The sequence below is a fragment of the Odontesthes bonariensis genome, chromosome 16 (genome assembly GCF_027942865.1).
Source record: "Odontesthes bonariensis isolate fOdoBon6 chromosome 16, fOdoBon6.hap1, whole genome shotgun sequence".
NCBI lineage: Eukaryota > Metazoa > Chordata > Actinopteri > Atheriniformes > Atherinopsidae > Odontesthes > Odontesthes bonariensis.
The window spans coordinates 9,578,923-9,605,569 of record NC_134521.1 but is presented as its reverse complement, the minus strand read 5'-3'; the positions used below and the strand labels follow the sequence as shown (position 1 = coordinate 9,605,569).

General features: G+C 42.0%; 1 protein-coding gene across 8 annotated transcripts in view; it reads right to left on the bottom strand.

The window, feature by feature from the left end:
* Positions 1-1,115: 1,115 nt before the first annotated feature.
* Positions 1,116-26,647, bottom strand: part of LOC142402175 (ryanodine receptor 1-like) — a 77,256-nt gene continuing 51,724 nt past the window's right edge. For 2 of the 8 annotated variants that reach the window (XM_075487709.1, XM_075487710.1), the window contains 34 exons: positions 22,447-22,617; positions 22,274-22,333; positions 22,052-22,186; positions 20,731-20,843; positions 20,559-20,655; positions 20,360-20,469; positions 20,220-20,271; positions 20,041-20,133; positions 17,908-18,007; positions 17,745-17,824; positions 17,590-17,666; positions 17,441-17,514; positions 16,797-16,814; positions 13,766-13,846; positions 13,582-13,670; positions 12,406-12,534; positions 12,221-12,325; positions 8,286-8,367; positions 6,188-7,506; positions 5,962-6,044; positions 5,002-5,161; positions 4,812-4,898; positions 4,425-4,697; positions 4,216-4,346; positions 4,092-4,134; positions 3,877-4,010; positions 3,726-3,786; positions 3,502-3,648; positions 3,282-3,416; positions 3,044-3,200; positions 2,222-2,286; positions 2,036-2,136; positions 1,872-1,923; positions 1,116-1,782 (listed from right to left, as the gene is read on the bottom strand). In XM_075487709.1, coding sequence (XP_075343824.1) covers positions 1,687-1,782; positions 1,872-1,923; positions 2,036-2,136; positions 2,222-2,286; positions 3,044-3,200; positions 3,282-3,416; positions 3,502-3,648; positions 3,726-3,786; positions 3,877-4,010; positions 4,092-4,134; positions 4,216-4,346; positions 4,425-4,697; positions 4,812-4,898; positions 5,002-5,161; positions 5,962-6,044; positions 6,188-7,506; positions 8,286-8,367; positions 12,221-12,325; positions 12,406-12,534; positions 13,582-13,670; positions 13,766-13,846; positions 16,797-16,814; positions 17,441-17,514; positions 17,590-17,666; positions 17,745-17,824; positions 17,908-18,007; positions 20,041-20,133; positions 20,220-20,271; positions 20,360-20,469; positions 20,559-20,655; positions 20,731-20,843; positions 22,052-22,186; positions 22,274-22,333; positions 22,447-22,617 — 4,710 coding nt within the window. In that variant the 3' untranslated portion in view covers positions 1,116-1,686. The remainder of the gene's footprint in view (positions 1,783-1,871; positions 1,924-2,035; positions 2,137-2,221; positions 2,287-3,043; positions 3,201-3,281; positions 3,417-3,501; positions 3,649-3,725; positions 3,787-3,876; positions 4,011-4,091; positions 4,135-4,215; positions 4,347-4,424; positions 4,698-4,811; positions 4,899-5,001; positions 5,162-5,961; positions 6,045-6,187; positions 7,507-8,285; positions 8,368-12,220; positions 12,326-12,405; positions 12,535-13,581; positions 13,671-13,765; positions 13,847-16,796; positions 16,815-17,440; positions 17,515-17,589; positions 17,667-17,744; positions 17,825-17,907; positions 18,008-20,040; positions 20,134-20,219; positions 20,272-20,359; positions 20,470-20,558; positions 20,656-20,730; positions 20,844-22,051; positions 22,187-22,273; positions 22,334-22,446; positions 22,618-26,647) is intronic. The other 6 variants (XM_075487711.1, XM_075487713.1, XM_075487712.1 and 3 more) reach the window with 3 other exon arrangements.

Below are 26,647 nucleotides of genomic sequence, written 5' to 3'. Positions count from 1 at the left end.
TGTGAACAAGACACAAAACCGTCTGCAAAAAAAGATCAGATCCTAAATGCTCACAACCTGGCTGATAATAGATGATTTTATCACATTTATGCTCTAAGAGAAGCGTTAAATCTCCACCTTTGTTCAGCATTATCCCAGTTTCATTAAAAACTGTGACAAAAGCAGCATTTCTCAAAGTTTGATATCAAAAGTGTGAATAATTTAATTGATTTATTTAGCTCACAAAAATATTGCCGTATCTGTAGCGATGATCCTACTCACCGTACATCTTGAGCACCCCGCGGTGAATCTCAGAGACGTTCATGTTCTCAACCTGTGTGCCGCAGTCTGACGGGCTCAGAGAAAAAGGTTTGAGAGGAGGATGTTTGGAGAGCACATGATGTTCAATGTGAGTTTTAATGCCCATCCTTAATCCGCACTCAGCTGGGATGCTCCAGAGCCATGGATCAGCAGCTTGGTATGATAATGGGCTGTGATGAAATGTTAGACTCAAACTGCCGGAGCGCGTGCAGCCACACTGGGTAAGATTTTAGGTCTTTCTCTTTAATGTTTATGCAGTTTTACATGCACAGAATCAAAAGTAATTCTAAATCTGTTTCACTAAACCTTCTGTGGCACGAAACAAATGTGCACTGTGAATAATAAATCAAGAGTAACTAGAATACCTCTTTCATAATGTATCTTTGAAAAGACAAAACAGACAGTTTTAGTCCTTCCTTGAAGATTAATGAGTGAAATTGGTGTACTTCCACTTCACGGGCTATTTCAACCACCGACATAAAACGATTTAGCTGAAATTTAGCTGAATAATGAATATACTGTGACTTTGTAAAGGTGCCAGCTAACACATAAGTACATTTTAAGACCAAATATCTCATTTTTTCATGACAAATAGCTGAATCCATACTGGAAAGGCAGCATAATGGGACATAAAGATCTCTGCTAAATGATTAAGAGTCAATAAGTGCAACTTTTTTTTATTTAAAATTAAACCAAAATATCATAAAGCAAACATTAATCTATCTTAACTTACTTTCATTCATCTTCATTGAGTTGTTTGGCAGCTTTTGAGTGTTTTGCATTGCAAAAAAAAGGAGGCATCATCACTGATCACATACATGCATTTCACACACAGTTTAATAAAGTACAGCATCAACTCATCGTCACATTGAAACAGTGTTTTATTCACACCCCCAGACTTTTAGTTCTCCCGATCAGTGAAATAAATAAAATAATATGAATTTAAAGATGAAGGAGTATCTGAAGAGAACCACACTGATGCAAAAAAAAAAAAACATCCACAAGAGAAATTTAAAGTGAATTTCAACCAAAATGCTAATGTGTGAAAAAAGTTAGCTAAAGTGTAACGACATCCGTTTCCATTCTGTTTGTGGTGGGAAGCAGGCGACTCATCCTTCACATTCTCACATAAAAACATTCCTCAACTGGTGACAGTGTCGATATCTTCACGTCATCTCAGATATAAATAAATTAGAGCAAATTTAAAAACTTCAGTTTTGATATTAGCTGCAGTTTCTTATAAAAAACTAAATTTTGGCAACGTGCCAATGATGTTTTGTAAGGAAAACGAAGATTAAAGTTCGGCATCTTTTTGTTTAAGTGACAGAATCAGTTCATTGCAGGTTTAGTGAAGCAGCTGCTCAGTATCTGCAGAGTCCTCGTTGTCTAGGAGAGCAGATCCTCGTACTGCTTTCTGAAACAGTCTCCAGCGGGGTAAAAGTCCCAGCAGCGCTCCTGGTACATCTTCCACACGTATGACTCCTGAAACACGCAGATGTGAGAACGAGCATTTAAAACCAAGGACCCGACAGGAGGAGCTGATAAAAACTATTCCAGAACCTCGCACTGACCTGCCCAGTGTGCTCCGTCTCATCTTTGTTGATGAGGTACATTAAGAAGAACCTGAAAAAAGACTCAGATATCAGGAAAGTGTCCAAACTAATCTCAAATATTTCCACTTGATAAGTACATATTTCCTAATCTATACGTGCACTTAAACTAGAGGAACACTCACAAGTAATTGGCCAAGTTGTGCTCATCAAAGGTGTGGGTCTCAAAGCCATGAGGCGTTGTATCAAAGTAGTCACTTCCAATGCCGCATATGAAGCACTTTGTCTGCACAAAGATCAGCAATGAGACGATTAAAACCACTTCTGCTTCCATTCAGAGCAAAAAATCAACTTAAAGCGCTTTACTTTACCTCCATGTCCTCCTTAACCTGCTCTTGCTGGTCTCTGAGTTCTCCAAAGGCATCAATGATCAGACCTGATGACACAATAAATAAAGGTGATCTCATCCCATTACACCTTCTTCCTTTATTTCTAGGGCTGGGCGAGTTAACTCGTTATTATCGCGTTAACTCGTTAATTATTTAACGCCGGTAAATATTTTTATCACGCATTAACGCAGGTTTTATTATTGTAAAAGTCTGTTGAATGCATCACATTCACACAGTTACAGCAAACACCACGAAGCATGGAGTAATAAAATAAAGATAAACTAGCAGGTAACATCACCGCTACAGGTGTGAAGCTCACGGAGCTAACCGGCACTACTTCCTGTTTTACTTGTTTCAACATAAAAGCAGGTATTTCAAAATAAATTTAAAAAAAACTCCTGCATTTACAGCCAAGTTGAATTGACTTCTCAGCGTAGTAGTTCCAGCCTAAAATATCACTTAAAGGCAAAACACACAACTGATAGCAGCAAGTCATTCAAGGAAACAGACAGTGGAGCGAGGCTTCTACATAAAAACTACAGAAAGATGCTGATGTTAAAAGTGTGTTTGCACAACAAATGTTATGGCACTTTCATTCATATGGCAGCACATTTAAAATAAAACTAAATGCTAAAAGCTATACACTACTTTTGGATTCATTTTTGGATTTTGCGTCCAAATGCGATTAATTGTGATTAATCAGGGAAATCATGAGATTAATTAGATTCAAAATTTTAATCGTTGCCCAGCCCTATTTATTTCATTTAACTAAAATGAGAAGAACATCCATAAGAGCATGTTTACCCTGGATAATGGCCAACAGAATGACAATGACAAAGAAGAAGAAAGTTATGTCAAAGACCACTCGATAAAGCTCGTATTCATCCCCGGCAGGATCCTCGATCTCATCCCCGATGCCACCACCAGCACGCACGCCGACGTACATGTGGAAGAGGTAACACTGTGCAGGAGAGAGTAAAAAAGAGGGCGTAAACTGGGAGCCGGTGTAGGTGTCATATTTGGCAGTGAGGCAGTAACTCACAGTCATCATGTCATCGCATTTCATATCCGGCTCGTCTTCGTCTTCGCTTTTGTTGTAAAACTTGCGGAAGAAATTGAAAGCGACCACAGTGTAAAGGTACACCACCACAGCCAGCAGGCCCACCGTCATCATCAGCTGGAAAAGAGACGAGCGAGAAAAGGGAGTCAGGACGCTCAAAACGAAGCTGGCGGGATGTCACGAGGCGTCTTTCTGCTCTGACCTGTTTGCCGTTGTGTGTGACTGAGGACAGGATGGTGCGGAGAGTCTTGACACCCATGGCGATATCCAGCAAGTGACAGGCGAAGAAGAAGTTGTTGTAATGTCCAAACAACGACATCACCAGGTACCAGCAGAGATACAGGAAAGTCTATGGAAAGATGCAGTAAAGTACATTACAGGATAGCATATTGCACCGTAATATGTGCAACATTTGGCTTTACTTACGCCATCTGTGAACACAACCCCGAATTTCCAGATCTGGTACTTGATGTCAATGGAGGTCACCCTAAAAAAAAGAACAAGCATTTCAGTTTCAGACCACTTTCAGGTTCAAGAACACGTGACCAATGTGTCTGCAGTTTAAACTGAAGCGTACCATGCAAACATGGAGTTATCTGGTTCCTCCTGCTTCTTCTCGTGCTGCTGACTCACATCCAGGGAGGCTAAGTCGACACCCAGGAGCTCGGCTATCCTTTCTCTTCCATAAATGTCTCCGTATTTATCCAGAACCTGGACATGGAGGTGACAAGGCACAATGACATCTGCTCTGCCGAGACCATTTTATCACCACCACAAGCAAATACAACTCACCTTTCGTTTGACAAACTTATCCCAATAGTTATTTGGGAAGGAGCTGGAAAGAAAAAGGATGTTATTCATTACTATAGAAAAGAAGAACCGACGTAATTTTGACACCATTTAAAATGATCCGTACGGCGTGTTCAGGACGAGTCGATCCCACTGGCCCTTAATGTCGTCATCCTCAGGCTGCTCGGTGATGTAAAGACCATCAAACTCCAGCTTTCTTGCAAGTTCTTTCTCCCTTTTAAAGATCACCAGTGGAATCTGACAGAAACAAACGCAACCGCTGATCAGAACAACAAAAAATACACAGACAGTTTCTTCACTGTGAGCCCGTTATACCTTCAGACAGTTGTAGCCGATGATGCAGATAAATGAAATGACCGTGTGCAAGATGGCGAGGAAGGACAGAGTGGGCTGCATGTATCCAGTGCTCTCCTCTAAATAGAAATAAATTGGAACGTCTTCGTCATCCTCATCTCCGTCACTCATTCCAGATCCCTCCCCCTCTTCCCCTGAGCCCTCAAACAGGCCAGAACCCTCAAACAGCCCGCTCCCTTCTTCTGACAGTCCAGATCCTTCCATTTCCTCACCGTCGGGTGGAATTTCAGACACCTGAACAGAACACGGTCTCATTTCAGCTGAGGCTCAGGCAGACTTTCAGGGTTTAACTCATTCAAGAGTCAATCTGACAACCTCCCAAACACAAATGCATCTCCATCTTTTTACCTTGTAGAATAGCAGAATGAAGTTCAGCGCGAATGCAAGGAACAGAGCCAGAAACCGCAGATTGTAGAAGTTCCTGGAGAGGTAGTTCTAGCAGGGAAAAATGTACACGTTTAAACCGACTCATCTGGAAATGACTTCACCGTCACACCAGAAAACCACTTCTGAAACAAAAAGGCAGAAAATGTGTCACCATGAATTTATTTCTTTGGGTTTCCAGCTCAGTCCATATTTGAAAACCTCCATCCCTTTTCATCTTCTTCTCTTTTTTCGCCGAAGATTTCTTTGGTTTTACTTGTTCTTGTTCTTCTTCCTTCGGGGGTTCTTTCTCTGTTTTTTCTCCATTTTCAACACTGAGACCCAAAAACACACGAGGGTTACTGTACAAGAACTGTTTTCATCAACCTCAGACTGCTGCTGCAAACATGCAACCCTTTGAATCTCTTGGCGTGTAGACAGCTAAAGCTGCAGCTGTCCTCTCAGTCTGCCTTAAAGAAAGCTAATTAAAAAAACAAAGGTTGTGTTCGAAACCGCATACTTCTCCTACTACTCATACTGATTTTTTTCCCGAATGCATACTAGATTCGCCGAAATGTTGGGTATGCATCATGAGGTTACTACTCATACTCAAACTACCCAAGATGCAACGTAACGTGACGTCGCCGATCGTCATTTCCTGTCAAAACGGCAGTTTCAAGCTAGCTACAACGAGGGTAGGTTCACTTCCTGTTTTCAAAACAAAAGCACCAATTGTATCGTAATGGCTTTCCCTACGATAAAAGGCAACGGGTATTTTATTTTGTGAAAATAACCGGAAGTGCGTTGCTCACTGCGGCTAGCTTTAGTTGCGCCAAATTCGTCGGAACAAAATTGTAAATAGCCGGTATTTTGTCAGGTTTTCAACACGTTGGGGATCTAAACGACTACTTTCTCGCCTGAAAATGTTTCAAATGTTGCTAAAGTTTACAGAGTTTAGAGCTTAAGCAAAATCAGCTTCAGGCCGGCTGATTTCGGCTCCGGCAGGAGCGAAATGCATTGTGGGTAAACGCTCTGCATACTGTCTGATCAATGAGTATGCAGTATGCAGTATGCAGTATGCAGTATGCCGTATGTAGTATGTAGTATGCGGTTTCGAACACAGCCAAAGACTTACTCAGCCTTCTCAGGCTCTGGAGGAGTTTCCTCTACAGGAGCTGGCTCGGGTGGTTTTTGGCTCGCATCAGACTCTTCTGGTGCCTTTAACAAAACAAATCAACATCAACAAATAAGAAAACTTGATTGTTTCTTCCTTTTTTGTCACCAAAACTTTTTAGATAAAATGTCATACCCCGTTAAACCTTTTAAATCACCTGAATATTACTCGTTAAGGAAAGACTTACCATTTTCCTCTTTGTTATGGGAGTCCCCTCAGGAGTGGGAGGTTCAGCAGCTTCCTCTATACCCATATCTCCAAGTCCACCCGGAGCATCGACTCCTGGCATCCTTCCACCCTCCTTCTCCTGGGTATCCTCCTCCTCCTCTTCGCCACTCCCGGTCTCACCACTGTCCGTTACCCCTCCGGTGTCTTGCTCCTCGCCGGCCCCCTGCTCCCCCGGTCCATCTCCGTGCACGTCGTCCTGCGTGGGATCTGGCATGCTGGCTAAAATCTCTGTCACCGTCATATTTTTAGCCCCCTCCACCAGGCCACCTCCGAACAGCGCTTGCCAGATGATCATGAAGAAGCCTTTGCACACGTTGTAGATGAAGTGCAGGATACTCATGAGGATGGTCCAGAAAAACCTGGACAGGGCCACAACGATCTCCTTGAAGGTCATCTTTCTCACTCTGCGATACTGCCTGCGAAGGTTACGGAATGTAAAAATGCTGAAGAAGCCCAGCATGCTGTTTATGAAGTCTGCAAAGGCAGAAGTTGATTCTGGCTGCCCTTCCTCGCCATTACTGTCCTCGTCTCCTCCCCCTGCTCCAACAGCTTGTCCTGCCTCACCCCCGCCCTCGTCTCCTTCGTCATCCTCTTCCCCCTTCTCCTCTTCCTCCTGCTCTGAAATCTGGGCGGCTATGTTCATCTCAAAGATGGTGTCCTCACAGAAGTTGACGAACATCTCCATCTTCTCTGACTCCCCGCCCTCGTTGACAACATCGAAAATGAACTGCCGCTTGGATTCTCTGACTTGTGGCATCTCCCACTGTTTGCGGTTCACTTCAGTGATTTCAAAGTAGATCCGCTCGATCTTCCTGCTGGCGCCCATTATTTCAATGCGGCCCAGGAACGGGCGGAAGTAGTTGAGCACGCTCTCTGCTTGCTCCAGGAAGTTCTTCAGCCTGGTGTCATGGGGGACGTGCTCGGACAGGTTGGTGAGCAGCACCGCGATGTTGAAACCGATGTCCTTGGCAGGTTCTTGGAAACGACTGGCAAACTCCTCGTAATTGATCATGTCGTTCTCATCTGCTTCCGAGCAAGACAGAAGAAACTGGATCTCAGAGGGGGAGTACTGCTTCTGACTGTCCATGGCCTTCTGGAAGTCCTTCTTGGAGATGAGCCCTCGGGGGTCGGTGACGTAATCACGGAAAGCGTCTGAAGCCACGATGTCTTTCAGTTTAAGAAACATGTCAAAGAACTTGAGTATCATTTCCACGTTGCTGGAGGATTCAACCAACATGTCCACCATCTGGCGTGCGATCGTCCCGTTTACGATGTTTCCTGAAATAAAAAGATAAAACCAAGAGATTTGAAAAAGTTTTAAAGGGATAGTTCACCTCTTTTGACATGAAGCTGTATGACATCCCATATTAGCAATATCATTTATGAACATTTTCTTACCCCCTGCTGCGTCCTGTGAGCCGAGTTTCAGCCTCGTTTTGGTGTTGACGAAGGTAGTCCAGCTAGTTGGCTGGGATCACAAAAATAAAACGTTTTGCTTCTCAAAACAATATGCGTTCAAAAGAGTATTACATTTGCGTCATAAAATCGTTCTCCAGGAAAAGGTCAGACCTCACAATCCCTTGGCCCTATTTTCTCTCCCTTCGTATCACTGCGTGCTGTGTAGACCGTGCAGACCGAAGTGCAGACCGAGCAGTCCCCTGCTTCCGAGCAGCAAACACCGTAACAAGCGCAGCTGTCGGCAGGCGGCAGCAGGCAGTGATACGAAGGGAGAGAAAATTGCGGCAAGCGATTGTGAGGTCTGACTTTTTTCTGGACGCACGATTTTGTGATGCAAATGTATTACTCTCTTGAACGCATATTGTTTTGAGAAGCAAAACGCTTCATTTTTGTGGCCCCAGCCAACTAGCCGGAACTACTTTCATCAACGCCAAAACAAGGCCGGAACTCGGCTCACAGGACGCAGCAGGGGGTAAGTCAAATTTAATAAATTATATTGCCAGTATGGGATGTCATACAGCTTCATGTCAAAAGAGGCGAACTATCCCTTTAAATGTAAAAAACAACAACAATGCAATAACAGAAAAAAGCTATTTTACCCTCCAATAACGAGAGCAACATAACAACCATTTCTTTCTGGAGGTCCAGGAGCTCCTTCAGCAGACCGATCTGGCTGGAGTCCTGCGACCATAAAAAGATTCACAGGATCTTACAGTAATGACACCAGATGTTACATCGTTGTGAAACACCAGGGGTCCACAAGGAGATGCACTCATCAATGACATCAAAAACACAAGTGAACAGTGTCAGGGGGTCTCACACAGAATCCTTTTAACATGTAGTTGTCCAAATACTTGTTATTACATGTGGTGCGCATTCTAACCACTTTGTGTTGCATATGATCGCATTCGTAACAAAGAGAGCGCTTCAGACATATGGTGCTTGTTAAGTCAAACCCTCAAACTTTCACAGTGTTAAACGACGTTTGGATGTCAAAAAACTGAAGCAAACTCTTCCAGATGTACATTGCATCTGGTTTGAAAACATCTGTGTATCATTTTCGAATTCCAAATCTACGATATTCTGTGTGTGAAACTGAGCACAAGTATTCTGTACATTTATGTTATAACAGATATATTAATTCAAAGCAACACGGTACCACAAAAGCAACACACCACAAATGAAAGATGGCAACAAAAATCATAACCTCTGTTAAATGTGTGCACACAGGATCGATGCCACATAAAGATGTATATTCCAACACCAAATAATTTCCGCCGACAGTGGAGGTTAAAAGCCAGTCCCTCTCTCAGGAAGTTTTGTAGTCACCTGCATCTTCGTTCACAATGAAACGAGTCAGCACAAAGCATGTGTGTTCCTCATTATGATCTCGCTGGATTAAAACTGCCCGCTGTTCTAGCAATTACGTAATAAGGGAGGAGCTTTTATCCAATTTGAGGAGAAAATTTGAAATGTTTCTCTGTCACAGAGAGCAAAAGCTGCTATGGGCAAAAGGTTTGCTTCTCAATAATCAATTAGTGAGGGAATCTAAAAATATCTGAGAAAAAAAACGACATACAGTTCATGTGGATTAATCCTCTGCAAAGCATATCAGAGCTCAAGCTTAGATCAGAGACCATGAAATGCAGTGTGTAACAACAATGAAAGTGTATTGCAACACTCAACAAGATGCTAAATTATTAGTATTTTACATACTCTAGTTAATCTGATCTAATCCAATAGTAATCACAGCATCTGACACTTCAGAGTCCTGTTTGTGAAGATACACAATGTCTGACTTTAGATCTTCCATCTAATTAGGACATTTGGATTTGGGTAATCTCATCTGAATTTTAAAAGCAGGTGGGTATAAAACAGCCTGAAAAGACAAACCATTGCCAGATAAACTAGTTAAGACAATATCACATCAGTAGAAAAATAAAAGAATACATACTTTACCCTGCATTGACCATGTGGGAGACAGTTTAAATCATAAATTATTCACGTGTAAATTAATTACAACATTATCACATTTTCAAAAATACTCCTTTCACTGGGCCGTTAAACAAATTATAGACTTGCCGTGTGTCCTAAAAGTCCACAATGTAGCTTAAATAATGTAGGTTAGAGCTTTTTCTTAGTCGAATCACACCTGCATAAACAGAGCTGCTAATACCTGTGAGAATATTGATTCAAGAAGAAGTTGAAGCGTCTGTTTTAGACTTTGCTGAACTTCTGCACGAAGAACTACTCGTGAGTTTACTCTGAGATGCGATGACAGGTTTGGGCTCGCAATCATTGTGCTGATAGTAAAGACTCGGACGGTCACATTGTGCAGATTGGCAAAGTCCAGTGGTTTCTTTGAAAGCACTTTGACCTTTCTTTGACTGGCTCACTGCTTTGCTTTGATATAATGTCTCTGTGCAACAAATATGCAACCTGCCCCAGGCGCCGTGCTGTCTGTGCATGTACAAAATGCAAAATACAACCTTTTGGATGGAATTGTTTCAGATTTGGCTCGACTGGTTCACACCACTCCTCTGTCGTAGCAGTAATATCAGTAAAAGTGACTTATTGAACATTTTAAGAAGCTCCCCCACTTGTTTTAATGTGCCATTGTTTAAAGAAAAATGTACAGAAACATCGTGTGGAGGACTGAAACTGTCAACATCCAAAAGAAATACAAAGGTTTTTTTATAAAAAAATGCTACTGAAATCAAATTAAAAAAAATAATAATCTATTAAAAAATAATCGAATAGAATGTGAAATAAATACATTTTAAACTAATGTTGCTATTTATTTACTTTGTTGCTCAGTTTTCTGATTTCTTTTCAATTTATTATTCCTGTTTTTATTTATTATTTTCCTTTACATCATACTGATCTATTTATTCGATAAAAAAGATCCATTCCTTTATTTTATTTTGGATTTTGAAACATTTATCTAAATTCTTCAACTGAGTTTATTTTCAGATCTATTTACTTCCAATTCATTCCCCAAAAACTATTTATTTCCATATTTTCTGTCTTTATCTCTTTGATAAATGAACCTGTTTACATATTTTTGTATTTTTGTGGGATTGTGACAGCTTCAGTCCTCCACAGTGAACTCCACCTCTAACAGCGCTTTAGGAGTCGACCTGCAGACAGGTGCAAACACACCTTTGCACCTGGAAGTTCTCAGGCTTACAGGCACCTGGAAGGGTGCAGGTTCCCCAGAAGAAAGCCGTTTTCACACATGCACTGGAGTCCTGAAATGTTCCTGAGATATTCTGGAGTAGCAACACAGATTTCCACAACATTTGCTCTGGACCTCTTGTGGAGATTTTAACATCCTGTGCTTTGGATGATGTAAACGCCAGCTGCACCCCTCCCCTGAATATGGATCCGAGCAGAAGAATCCAACTGGGAAGTTGCCCACACATTCTCCTGAAAATCTCTGGCGGTTATGTTTAAAAACGGCTCAAAACTAAATTTGAAATCAGCTCCATCAGGTTCTTTCAAGCTCAGTCGTGTTTAATTTAATTTTGAATCATAATAATTAATCACTTAAGAGCGCAGAATTCTGTTTGGAACAGGTTTCATACTAATATGCATATCATTAAATGCGTTATAAGGTCATTTTTTTTACTTATGATAGAAGAAAATCAGTTATCAGTGATGCACCACACTGTAAAGAATTTCCCTGTAAAATAACATAAATACAAATAATAAGTTATTTTACAGTCTGTTATTTATTTTAACAGTATATTACTGTTTTTTGGATTACAGTATATGACCGTAGAATAATGGTAGGTGTTTTAGTTATTTTACAGTGCAACTACTGTTATTTATCAAACAGTATAATACTGTTTTTTGGATTACAGTACATGAGATAGGATAACTGTGTTTTAGTAATTTTACAGCGAGTCTCCCGTAATTTATTTAATAGTATGATAACGTATTTTGGATTTGGACATCAATTCATTACAAATACTGTTTTATGCTGTTAAATTACAGTTATCTAATGGTATTGTTAAATGACTGATTTAACTGTTAATTTACATGTGAGGGATGAATATTCAACAGTATTTTACAATTACTGTAAAATACAGTCAAACACTGTCGTTACAGTGCATACTAACACCCTGAAAGCCGGCCAACTAAATGAAACTGAACCCCTATTAGTTGTACTTTTTTTACACTTAAGTTACTAATTCAATTCAGCGAATGGTTGAAATACTTCAAGAAATCCAAAGTGACTTTACACTCCAAATGTAATAATCTAACAGATAGTGGGCAGCTTCTCATCACCTGAAGCGTGTTTACTACAAAGTATTTAAGAAAAGAGTGTTTTTATGTAGTTGTGAGGAGCCGTTGAGTCCTCAGCAGAGCTCATATCTAGACTCAGATGTCCCTGAGGCTTGGCACAGATGAAGGAGATTTAGTTTTTGTTCTGTGATTCTGCTTTTTTTTTCTCTTGCTGAGACAGTAGCAACGTCAGTGTTGCACTCATATGCTTTTATATTTTTCCTAACGAGTTGAATGTGTGTACCTGTGCCAGCTTCATCATCATGTGTGCGAAGACATGAAGGAACCCGACAATAGCGTCCCACAGTCTGCTGTGGGCGAGGGACTGCTGGTTGCCAGTGCATGGACCCTGCGGAGAGAGACTGCATGTGACACACAAAAAAATACAACCAACCAGCAGCATTAACGCACAATTTGATCACACTTTACCTGAATATATTCAGTTAAACTGTTGAAGATCTGTTTCGCCACAGTCATTGCTTTGGAGAAATTCTTTTTGCCCGGTTCATCGATGACATCCTTGCCAGAGTAATACCAGTAGAAATCACTGATAGATTCCTTTATTGATAAAATGACAGAAAAGTATTAATATAATAGACTGTGGGAGTACTTTAAGGCAGGGGTCTCCAACTGTACCGTGAAAGGGCCGGTGTAGCTGCAGGTTTTTGTTCCAACCCTGCAGCAGCACAGCTGACTTGTTTCATTCAATCCACTGAACTGTCTGCACTGAAGGTCTTAACCAGTTAAAGGGATAGTTCGCCTCTTTAGACATGAAGCTGTATGACATCCCATATTAGCAACATCATTTATGAACATTTTCTTACCCCCTGCTGCATTCTGTGAGCCGAGTTCCAGCCTCGTTTTGGCGTTGACGAAGGTAGTTGGCTGAGGCCACAAAAATAAAGCGTTTTGCTTCTATAAAACAATATGCGTTCAAAAGAGTAATACATTTGCATCACAAAATCGTTCTCCAGGAAAAAGTCAGACCTCACAATCGCTTGGCACCTATTTTCTCTCCCTTCGTATCACTGCGTGCTGCCGTTTGCTGACAGCCGCGCCTGTTACACCTCATCCTGACTGAATGCGAGCGAGCGATTGATAAAAAGTGATTAGAATGCGTACTTTTTAATCAGCCTGTCCTGACATGCCGCGTGCGAGGTCGCTCCATCCAGCGATCACGCAGTGATACGAAGGGAGAGAAAATAGGGCCAAGCGATTGGGAGGTCTGACTCTTTCCTGGAGAACGATTTTGTGATGCAAATGTATTACTCTTTTGAACGCATGTTGTTTTGAGAAGCCAAACGCTTTATTTTTGTGGCCCCAGCCAACTAGCTGGACTACCTTCGTCAACGCCAAAACGAGGCTGGAACTCGGCTCACAGGTCGCAGCAGGGGGTAAGAAAATGTTCATAAACGATTTTGCTAGCATGAGATGTCATACAGCTTCATGTCAAAAGAGGTGAACTATCCCTTTAAGTTGATTGAATGAAACAAGTCAGCTGAGCTGCTGCAGGGTTGGAACAAAAAACCTGCAGCCACACCGGCCCTTTCACGGATCAGTTTGAGACCCCTGCTTTAAGGTTAAAGTAAAAGAATGTGAAAGCACCTGAAGCCGAAGGAGGTAATCTACGGTGCAGATGATGACATTGATGGTGGTTGTGCTGCCTACTTGTGTCCGCAGGTAGTTCTGAAAATCTACCAAAGAAAACCACCAGTTAGTCGGCTTGCAGTGTTTGCTTTTGATGTAAATCAAATCTGTAACCTTCGTTTGAAACACCGGCGACTCCCACCATTATTGTGGCCTTCACAAAGGAGCTGCAAGAATCGGAAGAGGTCACAGGTGAACTCATCGTCAGACATCACTTTCTCATCTAAACAAATGGAAACAAACGAAATGAATCAAAGTGCGACTTTTAAACCAGATCACACCACATAACAAGGTCGTTTTGCTGCTTACAGGCAGTGTGAGGATAATAAATTAAATTCATTTCTCTACTTACCATCATCTTTAAATGGATTTTAGTATCCAACACTGCAATTACCACCTCTGTCAGAGCCTCGCTTGTTACCATAAATTAAAGAATGAGTCACACTAAATTTCAGGAACAATATTAATCGAAGAATACAAATAACACGTCAGAAAACTGACTGACATACAGTCACGTGTCATACAACATTACAAGACAGCCAGCATCACATGCATGTGAGAACAGGTTGCAGTGAAAAACTGACACAGTAACGGACGAATAGCCACATGAATAATATGTGTTAACTGGACAAACAACCAGAATTCTGGGCTGCACAGATAAAAAAGACATCAATATAGTTAAAACTTTGCAGTATTCAGGGATGAACTGATTATCAGTGGATTTATTGCACATTCTATATATAGAATTCTATTCTTAAATACATGTTATAGCCCACAGCTGTATACAACTCAGGATCAGCAGGTTCTGGCTCCAGCTCCCGTTCAAAAAGAGTGAACTTCTCTCATGAAACACAGAGCCAGTAACTTTTAGTTTGGTCCTTATGATGTCATTATTTTATTTGAAATGTCCTACAGTCGGTGTGCTGGTGGCAAACAGTAGGACATAACAGATCAATGCTTGGGTGTATTCATCATAATTATGCCTGAACTAAACCAACAGATCATCGAGTGATTCTGATCCTGAGGTTTTATTTGGATTAAGTATATGTTGCATTGCATTAAATGCATTAATACGTTTATCTGAACGACACAAAAAGTGAAAAGAATGAAATGTCGGACAGGGAATGTCTGTCGCTGCTCTGCCGGCTATCGGCTGTCACTTCTTAATGTAGATATGCAGCAGATGTGCTGCTTGAGGCAGAACAGTGTCCTCATCTAAACTGCAAACCACTAAATCACAAGGATTTAATACAAAAAAATAATCCACTTAGTTTGAAACACTTTATCCAAAATTCAAGCTTTTCCATTTTCTCGGCTGCCACATCAAACTGGCCAAAGACAGTAATGACGCCAGCAGAGGACATTTATCTCGGTCTTCTGGGATCTATTTCAGATGTTCAGACCCTTCATCAAACCTACTGGTCCGCCCTACAGGCTAAAAATGATACCGATTGATTATCCTGTGAGGCCAAAGAGTTCTGACCCAGCACGCTGGGCAGGAAAACAGGTCGAATCATTCCATACATCACACAACTGCATCATTTTAATATACGCTATAATGCCAAAAGTATTGGTTCATCTGCCTTTACACGCATATGAACTGAAGTAACATCCCATTCTTAATCCAGAGGGTTTAATATGACGTCGGCACACCCTTTGCAGCTGTAACAGCTTCAACTCTTTCCACAAGGTTTAGGAGTGTTTATGGGAGTTTTTGACCGTCCTTCCAGAAGCTCATCTGTGAGGTCAGACACTGATGTTGGACAGAAGTTCTGGCTCACAGTCTCCGCTCTGATTCATCCCAAACGTGTTCTATCGGGTTGAGGTCAGGACTCTGAGCAGGCCGATCAGGTTCTTCCACACCAAACTAGCTCATCCATGTCTTCATGGACCTTGCTTTGTGCTCTGGTGCAGCAGCCATGTTGGAACAGGAAGGGGCCATCCCCAAACTGTTTCCCCAAACTGTTTCCCCAAACTGTTTCCCCAAACTGTTTCCCCAAACTGTTTCCCCAAACCGTTTCCCCAAACTGTTTCCCCAAACTGTTTCCCCAAACCGTTTCCCCAAACCGTTTCCCCAAACTGTTTCCCCAAACTGTTTCCACAAACTGTTTCCCCAAACCGTTTCCCCAAACCGTTTCCCCAAACTGTTTCCCCAAACTGTTTCCCCAGACTGTTTCCCCAAACTGTTTCCACAAACTGTTTCCCCAAACTGTTTCCACAAACTGTTTCCCCAAACTGTTTCCCCAGACTGTTTCCCCAAACTGTTTCCACAAACTGTTTCCCCAAACTGTTTCCACAAACTGTTTCCCCAGACTGTTTCCCCAAACTGTTTCCCCAAACTGTTTTCCCAAACTGTTTCCCCAGACTGTTTCCCCAGCGACTGGACCTGTTGCACAGGTGGCATCCTGTCAAGGTACCACGCTGGAATCCACTGAGCTCCTGAGAGCTTCTTTCACAGATGTTTGTAGAAGCAGTCTGCATGCCGAGGTGCTGGGATTCATACACCTGTGGCAGTGGAAGTGACAGGAACACCTGAATTTAACTATCTGGATGGGTGAGTGAATACTTTTGGCAACATAGTGTACAATACTGCTTGATTTCTTCTTCTCCCCCCCCCTTTTTTTAAGTCAGTCCACCACTGAATACATACTTATTACGTTAATGCAGCAAAAATCAAGTTAAATGTCAGAGAGGTTGGGACATTGTCCATCAAAATGCTGAAGGGAATCCAGCGAACGATAGAGCACATCAGAGGAAGGGATTACACATTCTTTAGACATGTAGTTTCATCAGTACGTCTGTTTAATGAGTTTTAACCCCGCTTTTAAAGATGAGAACAGCCTCTCTATGAAGCATGACTAAAAAAATGTGCAAGATGTTATAACAGCTGGGAACTCTATCGGAATTCATCAAACTATGTTCACGAAAGGTTCATTCACAGTTTTTTTTCGTGAACAGAATAGATTCGATTCCCTTCACTGCATTTTGAAAATGAAAACGACATGTGAGAAGGGCACACAAAGCTGTGAACATGAAAGATGGACAGAGGCATCCAATCCTCTCTTGATAGAAGTTTTTTTGTTAGGAAAAAAAGAAGTGATGGAGCCAGAGGGACAGGGGAAAGATAAAGGAATGAGAGAGCAGAGAGGCTAATGGAGAGAAACATGATTTACCCCGATCTAGGTTCAAGTCTGAGGACCATGAAAGAAGGGACAAGGGAGAGGTGGCAGTGATCGTGGGGAAGGGAGAGAGGATCAGTGTGTTGACAACAGTAGAGGACTAAGAGATGAGGAGGGGGAGATTAACAACATTCCATGGCAAATTCATTCAGCTAGAACTTCTAATTAACCTCCAGAATTAGACGACAAAAGTCGGTGAAGTCCAATAGGGATCTCAAAATACTCGACGTACAGAGGGAAACCTTGAACTACATTCAGTTCGATTTAAAGTACATACATGGAATTCTTTCACAGTGTTAATGGTACTTCATGCTAGGAAAATGATCATTCAATTAAATTAAAAATGTGTCCTGAAAGGCCACGGATGGTAAGCAAGTAGAGGAAAATGAATGAATTCATATATTAATTCAAATGATACAATGAATAATGTATACCACTCTGAATTATGTACATTAGACCCGAGTACCTTTTCAGTTGTGTCCCATTGCTGCTATTTGAACACGTGACTGTGTGATGGAATGGGTGATGTAAGTGTATTCAGCTACATAAAGCACTCCTTCATTGGTTCTGTAACAACAGGGTGATTTTTGCCTGCTGTATCTAAAGCCGATGCTTAAGAACAGAGTGCAGAGACTTACTCGAGCCTTCCTCTGAAACCATGCCGAGCCCCTCCGCCTTGTTCTGCCTCTCAAAGGCATTCAGATCCAGGACACTGAGGAGAAGATAAACCCACGTTTACTCATACATTTAAACGACTAACCTACCCTTTTAGTGGCTAAAAACTGACCAGCAAGTCTGCATCAACGCCTGGACACTCAAAAAGAAGCCAACATCTTTCTTGTCCCTCAAGTACTCCAGCATTTTCTGACAGAATAGAAGGAAAAATCCATTAAAAAAATGCTCATTTAAAGTTAACTTCAAGTTTTCTTAAAAAGCACATACCCTCTGAACTTCACTGTTTCCACCATTTAAGATAGAGATACCCAGCTTGAGGGTTGTAGACACCATCGGGCCAGTTTCACCTAAAGAGAACAGGCAGCCACATGCTCAGGTGAGCCAGGTTAGGAGGGAAAAAGTGCTAACTCAGCACGAGGAACAAGTGTACCTTTGCAGGCGCTGATCATTTGCAGGACCATCTCTGCAGCGCCACGGTTATGAAGTCTGGACTGCTGGTAGAGGAGCCTTTGCTTCTCCATTTCTTTTTCCTGCGGCGGATGCAAACGTGATAAGAGTTCGGCTCCTCTGCGTTCCACGCAGAGCATTTAAATAGATAGAATGGGGCTCCATCAGGTCAGATATTTGACTAAATATCCACCGGGGTGACCTTTACACTGAAGTTATGTTCAAAAGGTCCATTCTATGAATTTAAATCTTCAACTTCCTTTCACATTCAGACTCCTTTCACACACCTTTTTTTTTTACCTCCTACCTTGTTCAAATAATCTGTAACTTTAGAGTTTTGTATTATCTGTCTTTTCTATAAATCATCTACCATCATCAGCTACATCTGTCTTTTTACATGCATTAGCATTGTGGGGTCTCATCTGACTCTTGCACACACGCTTTCACCTCACTTCATTAGTCATGGAGTCACACTACTTCTTCACGTTTGCCGACTGGAGCAAGCGTTAGACTACAGGAAACAGCCGCACTGACTGAGTATCTCAGCCACGTAGCTTTTTAAAGGGTCTTAATTGCAGCAGCCCTGCAAATAAGATACTTTAACCCCTCTGCACAGAAGCTATTTGTCTGAAGTTAAAGAAATCCTCTCAGAATTGGTAAAATCTCATTTTTTTTCATTCATAAGGAGCCAACTTGAAATAAAAAAAAAAATACCATTTGCACAAAAACAATGGTTGATAAATGATATTCTGTGAATTAAGAGAACATTGCTTTAAGTTAACTTTAACATCCCACAAAATAGGCCTAAAACAAAAGCCTCCCGCCTCCCCTGCCTCCCTCCCCTCCCACAGCCACCCCCCTCCCTCCCACCCACATATGCCTGGCCGTGTTCTACCCACTATGTGTCGTGCCAGTGGATCTCAGACCTACGCTGCTGTCTTCAGGCTTTCTAATGCGATCTGAATATGAATTATGCACCGTGATGTGTGCGAACGGGCCTTTAAAAGCAGAACTTTCAGTGTTGCATGTTCTACCCTGGCTTTCACTGTAGTCTGTCAGTATGCTAAGTGAGTGGGGGAAGGGGGATATTGATCAGTAGCATCCAGTTAGCAAAGACTGGTGTTATGAGGGTGAGAGAAATTACATGGAGCGACGTGAAAAGAAACAGAGAGAAAGACGAGAGGCGCAGCTATACAAACTGGGAGGAATGACATCACGAGTAAAGGACTGGAATTTGAATGAATCAAAAATAATCAGCAGAGTTTCAGCATGTCTGACACCCCAGTTTGATATAAGCCCTAACAAATGTTTGGAAGGCATTTTTTTGAATACATACATATTTTTAGTAACTCAAAGCACGAAAAAATGTTTATGGCCAACAAATAGAACTCACATAGAGTTATTCCACTACAGTCAAGTGGTAGGTATATAAACGAGCTCAGTGTCTGTGACTGAAACTTGATATATGAGAGATAGCTGTGGCCAGATGGCGGTGCCAGTCAGAGTAATCCATAAAGTAAAAGGAGTCCTGCCAGCCGACTCCAACTCTTTGAATCTGCAGAGTAAAACTTGATGAATGTCAGCTTGGTTTGGAACATTTTGAGCTACATTTTTCTTTCGTTTCGTTGGATTTTTCCATCCAAAGTAACTGCTGAGTTGATAAAAGTCTTTAAAAGTGAATCATTATTAGTGAAATGACGATTAAACTTATTAGTGATGTTTTAGTTTTACATTAATCAAATCTATTCAAACTCAATCCAGATTCAAGGCGCAAAAAAAGGTGCGAGAAAGGCGAATAGGTCCTCCGAAGCAGTCGATCTGAAATACAATGCTTCGTCCTGTTTGGTAATGGGATGTTACCGTGGGAGGACACAGTAACTGAGACGGTTAAGAAAACATCTGGATTGGAGCTTTGGGTTGAAGAAACTCACAATGAATGAAGCACCACAGACAAACACCGAAGACAGAGTGGAGACAGAACAAAGAGCTGGTGAGATTAAACAAAGATAAAAAGAGATGTGGTTGTGACGTAATGCTCCAATGATGAGGTCACTCAGTGCGCCGAGAGCTACCGCTCCACTGTGTTCCTGGTCCCCAGCCCCCGGCCGCCCATTACCAGTTCTGACTGTCGCACCTCAAAGGGCATCTCATCTTGACCATTTTCATCCATTTCCTCTCCTCCTTCTTCATCCTCACCAATGTGGCAACTCTGAACAAACGGAGAGCGGGAGTAAAGGATGAGAGTGCTTCAGGAACGTCAACCATCAAACCGAAAAATCCTCTGCGAGGACTCACCTTTGCCATAATATCTGCATATGCCATATAAAGGTGATCTGTGTCGAGTTTACTGAAAGGGGGAGAGGAGGAGAAAATCTGATGAGTGACACGAGCCCTGTCCGTGGCGGGCCTGTGCTATCAGGGAACACCTGGCTAACCTCTTCTCTGTCAGAGCAGTTCGACTGAAATGCAGAATAAGCTGGTGAAGCGGATCTGGTTTTGTTTCCTTCTCCTCCTCTTCATCTCCCTCCTCTTGCTCCATTGCTTTCTGGGACGTCCAGAAAGAGGAGAGGGTTAAGCGAAAAAAGCCCAGAGAAACAACAGATCCAGACGAAGCATATCAGAGACGTCACTCACAGATAAGTCGTCGATCATCCTGTCTTCAAATGAGAAACCCTCAGTGTACAGCCAGTTGCGTTTGTAACCCTCGAGGAACATGTTCGAAGCTCTGTGCCTGCAAAGAACAGAACAGTGTTGCTGCTATACGGCGCCTGCCATTCCTGACAGAGATTTAGTTTTTTTCTTTTACCTGGGAATGTTGTACAGCGGTGTCATCCTGAAGCAAGCGACCACCGCCCTGCGGCGCTGCTTGGACAGCAGTTTGTGCCACACCATTTTCTTGGATTTAAAAGGATGCTCCGTCTATCAGAGGGGAAAAAAGACATTTGCTGCTTTTCCAGCTGCTTTTTCCCTTATTCAACGAGTTTTATTCAGTTTTCTGCACCTAGTTTTTAAGCAGTGGTTTGCCCAAAATTTTCTCCATTCAAATGATGACAAAACTGAATGCATTGTGTTTGGGGATACTGTGACGGCTGGCTTTGGCACCTTGTCTTCAAAGCTTAGTTCAACTGTCAAAAATCTGGGAGTGACCTTTGACCTTTGACCTTTGATCTGAGGTCGGACAAACAAATTAACAATGTCGTCAGGACTAGTTTTTTCCAGCTGCGCCAAAGTTCAAATGTTTTTAAGTCGTCATGACCTTGAGAAAGCCATCCATGCCCTGATAAGTTCAAGGTTAGACTATTGCAATGCACTTTATGTTGGCGTCTCCCAGTCTTCTCTCAGTCGCCTTCAGCTGGTGCAGAACGCTGCTGCCCGTCTTTTAACCAACACCAACAGACGTGTGCACATCACTCCTGTTCTTAACTCCCTCCATTGGCTTCCTGTCCTTTGTAGAACTGATTTTAAACTTTTAATGTTACTTTTTAAAGCTCTTAACGGCCTCGCCCCATCGTATTTATCTGAGCTTTTAACAGTCCTGGTAGAGCTCTGAGGTCAACAGATTTTTTGCTGGAAGTGCCCAGGTCAGAATACAAACCCTGGGGTGACCGAGCCTTTTCCCAAAGCTGCCCCCAGGCTCTGGAATAAGCTCCCCGTCCAGCTGCGTCTTATTTCTGACCTGGGCCTCTTCAGATCTAGGCTAAAAACCTGCTTATTTAGGATTGCTTTTAATACCCAGTAGTATGATGACACTTTTATCTTATTTTATCTTATTTGATTTTGTTATATTTTATTGCTTTCACTGTTCTTTTATTGTTTTTATTTGTTTTTACTTATTCTTCTCTTTATTTATTACCTGCTGTAAAGCACTTTGGTACATCGTAATGATTGTCTGTAAGGGGCTGTATAAATAAAATACATTTACATTTACATAGTTTCAGGGACACATTTTCATGACTCACACAAACCACATAAAGTGACCCGAAAAACAGAAATCTTGAAAGGAAAGAAGGAATAAATATTCCAATAACAAGAAATGACATGGGGAGAAATCTTTGGGGAAGAAAAGTTGCAACATGCATGATGTAGAACGCTCTTATTGCTTTCATTTAAGTTGCACCAGTGCTCACCACTTCCAGGTGGTAGAGAACAGCAGAAACCTCCTGCACTCTCTTTACAACTTTCACGGGAGCATCGGCATCTTCGGCTTTCCCTGCCATCTCCTTGTACAGCGCCATCTGCCATCGCATGGATGGGTTGTCCACCTTTCAATGACGAAGGGGACACAGACTTTGAATGCACTGTGACTGATCTTTAATCGCGTGTCAAAAAAAACGGTCCAGATGTCATACCTTGCCCTGGAGATGAAGGTTGTTCTGCAGGAACTCTCGAACTTCTTCATCAGTGTCTCTCTGCAAAGTAACGTTTTAACAAGCATTGACCTCCTCCGCCTTGCACTATGTAATATGTTTCCAATTTTACTGCAGACGTTTATTTAAAGTGAAAAGAAAAGAAAGAAAACTACCAAGGAGTATCGAATCTTGGCCAAGTTGATGAGCTCCTGATCAGCAGGAGAGCACATGTTGAGGCCTATGGGGAGCATCTTTTTCAAAGCAGCAACAATAAGTGACGTCTGGACAGAGTAGCGATCCCCCCGTTTCTTCTTCTTTGTGCGCTCAGTGTCTGAGCCTCCTCCCTGTGAGCAGGCACAACAACAAACCAAAGGCATTCACGGTACCCCATTAAATGTCAGAGGGTGCAACACATTGGATAAACGCCCTTATTAATGATAATCATGTTCTCAGAGTTCTCATATAAACTACCAAAGATAAGAAGATGAAAATACGGGTATAAGAATGTCAAAATAGTGAACATTCATTCAAATTGTTCTATAAATAACTCTTGAGCTTCCTTTGTAAAGCCTGAACACTACAGAGTGCTGCAGAAATCCCCCGCTACAGTCATTAAACATGTTGCTATCCAGAAAGAAGAAGAAGTATCTTCACTTGAACATGTATTTCTAACACCTACCACTGTATAAAACAATCTTTTCTCTGAGCTGAGAGCGGTAAGTATAGGGCGTAGTAAAAATGTAAGGGGAAACAGGGGATATAGCTGCTTTTGGGAAGGGAAGGCTGAAAGAAAAAGGGTTTTTTATGAGATATTAAATCAGTGAATTACATTTACAACATGCAACAGACATTGTTTCATTCCAGTGAGTGTCCATTCAGCATTCAGTGATCAGGATAGCTAGCTAAAACAAAACTCTTTTTCTCGAGCTAAAATTAGATGAAGTTAGGGTGCAGAACTCTTATATTAGACCTGTTAGTTTCAGGTTGCTGCAGGCACACTCCTATGGTTTATGTCTCTGCACTCGCCTCCAGAAAACCTGTTCTCTAACTGTTTTGTTACGGTAAGAGTCTCGTCCTTCTGTTGTCTGCTCTTTCTAGAATCCCCCAAAGTAAGCAAATGATGTAAGAGCTTACAGCATTCTACACAATTTCATCGTATGAGTGTTGAGGCCACTTAATGCACACTTTGTGGAAAGGACAAATGTCCCCTCTATTGTAGCCAGTACAGTGATGACAGCACAAGAACTCCTAATGGACCTGACAGAACTGTGGGATGCAATCCTGATCAAGGATTAAGTCCTAACTTATTTGGGATTTGGTATTGTGCCATTACACGTTTACCACTAGTATATTAAACATATAAGACTGATTCGTGCGTTTGTCTCCAGCAGGTTAGACTGCTGTAACGGCCGGCTCACTGGGCTCTAAACGGGCTGTAAGACAGCTGCAGAACATCCAGAACGCTGCTGCTCGGGTCCTGACCAGAACCAGGAAATACGACCATATTTGTCACACGGTGAGGTCAAGATGGGTTTTTGTCTTGTCATTTCCTGTTTTATTTTGAAGAGTAAGGCTGTGTTCGAAACCGCATACTTCTCCTACTACTCATACTAACTTTTTGAGTTAGTAAGCAAGATTGAGTAAGCGAGAAGTTCCCGGATGCATACTAGATTCACCGAAATGTTGGGTATGCATCATGAGGTTACTACTCATACTCAAATTACCCAAGATGCAACGTAACGTGACGTCGCCGATCATCATTTCCTTTCAAAATGGCAGTTTCAAGCTAGCTACAACGAGGGTAGGTTCACTTCCTGTTTTCAAAACAAAAGCACCAATTGTATCGTAATGGCTTTCCCTATGATAAAAGGCAACGGGTATTTTATTTTTGTGAAAACAACCGGAAGTGCGTTGCTCACTGCGGCTAGCTTTAGTAGCGCCGAATTCGTCGGAACAAAATTGTAAATAGCCGGTATTTTGTCAGGTTTTCAACACGTTGGGGATCTAAACGACTACTTTCTCACCTGAAAATGTTTCAAATGTTGCTAAAGTTTACAGAGTTTAGAGCTTAAGAGAAATCAGCTTCAGGCCGGCTGATTTCGGCTCGGGCAGGAGCGAAATGCATTGTGGGTAAACGCTCTGCATACTGTCTGATCGATGAGTATGCAGTATGTAGTATGTAGTCTGCGGTTTTGAACACAGCCTAACTCTCCTCTTGTTTCAGGTCTCTTGCCCTTCCTCATGTGTCCCCCGTTGGAGCGTCTTCCCTGATTCCTGATTGTGTCCACCTGTTTCCCCTCATGTGTCTTATCGTCTGCGTCTCCCTTTGTCTTGTGCCTGAGTGTTTTGTTCTGTCGTTCACCCAAGCCTGCCACAGTCACAGTAAACCTTGCCTTGCTAGTTCGTATACTAAGCCACGATCCTTTGCCTCCTTGCGAGTGATTTTTTGTTTGTAAATTACGTAAACTAGTCTTAAGTTTTCATAGCCGTTTTTGATAGCCTCCTTTAGGAGTGATTTTTTTTGTTATAGTTAACGTTTCAAAGATTTTGTAGAGCCTCCGGTTTTTAGGAGTGCATTTAGTTATTTTGGTTTCTAGTACGAAGTTGTTTTTCCTCCTTAGGGAGTGATTTTTGGTTTATAGTTCATAGTTATTCGCCCTCCTCTAAGCAGAGTGAGTTTTGGTTGTTTTTTCCTCTTTTATTTATTAAGTTTTATATTATATATAGAATAACATTTCATAGCTTATCATTTCATCACTTCGTATTGGTGGTTGGATATATATAATAAAATCTGCCTAAATGGATTTTCTGCATCTGGGTCCTCTTTCAAGCCCAGGTCTGACAATATTAGTCCAGCGCTCAGGTCTCTGCACTGGCTTCCTGTTGCTCAGAGAATAGACTTTAAAACAGCTCTGCTCGGGTACAAGTCTCTTCATGGTCGAGCACCAAAGTGCATCTATGACATGTTAGAGCCATATGAACCTACTGGCTCTGAGACCCTCAGGGAGGGGTCTGCTGCTGGGGCCCAGAGTCAGGACTAAACAAGGTGAGGCTGCGTTTCAGTTTTATGCTCCTAAAATCTGGAACAGTCTTCCAGAAGATGTGAGACAGGCCTCAACTCTGACAATGTTTAAATCCAGGCTGAAAACAGTTCTATTTAGCTGTGCATATGACACCTGAAAGTATTTTATCTGCACTCTCCACTCTTCACTTTTAACTGAATTAATTAATGATTTTTATGTTTTTTTAGTTGCGTTCTTGTGATTTTATGCAGCTGTAAAGCACTTTGAACTCTAAAAAATAGACACATCTCTGCTAGGAAGCACAAGAGCCATCTGCCATGATCCACTGACCTTTACAAAGCTAATAATTACACTGCCGTTTACTGTGGCTCATGTGTCTAAAGCCTCGTCTCCCCTTTGGGAAAATTTGATATGAAGGTTTGATGAAATGGAAAACAAACTAAAGAGGGCGGTCAGGATAATTTTAGAAGGAATCCTTTCATGATTGATGTCGGTTTGGTTGTTACCGTCAGATAAATGCAGTCAAGTAAATCCCAGCTATTAACACCACCAGTGCCAGATGTGTGTGTGTTACTGAGGAGTAGTTTAGAGGGTGCAAAGCAATTTGGGGGAATTCAGAAATAAGTGTGAATTAATCTTTTGGTTAGGTTCATGGGTCATTTCGATCACTTCTTCAGAGAGAACCCAACAAGTGCTTAAAAAAAATTCTCCTTCAGTGACATTAAGAATCAAGCCACGTGTTAGTGTGGAGAGTAAGGAGCCTTAAGGAAATGAAGCCATCCTGTACCATGGCGTTTTCAGGGAGGAGAGAAGAAAGAGCACAGAGAAGGCTTAACATTATCCCCTAGCGGCACAAATCTACATTACAAAAAAACCTACGGGTCAACCATCCTTCCATGAGAAGAAAGCATACTAGAAAGACTCCAACTCAACTATCAAAAAGGAGCAAACGCGTTGACAGATGATGGCACTGTGCTCTCACTGCCACTTCGGGCTGTGTGTAAAGCCCAGTGCCATGAGCCCAACTCTACAGCTGTATACTTTCATCAACCGCCTCCAGACTCCCCCCCAATTACACACTGGCAGGACTGGGAATGGCCCACAGATGGGGCTTGCCCTTTTGTCCTGTGATCCTTTGTGTAGAACAATGGCTGTGTCTTTACATTGTAAACATTTTTCACAGGTTAGAAATGGGTCCTCGTGTGAAATGTACAGGTGTTTTTGTGTTAAAGCGTGAGCATCTGAGGGAGTGTGCTGGTCCGCAGACGTAATGAGAGAATATGAACGTGGATCGGATTTGCCAGTGTGTGCTGGAGAGGTTGATGAAAAGCCCCCTTAAAGTGAGGTGCCA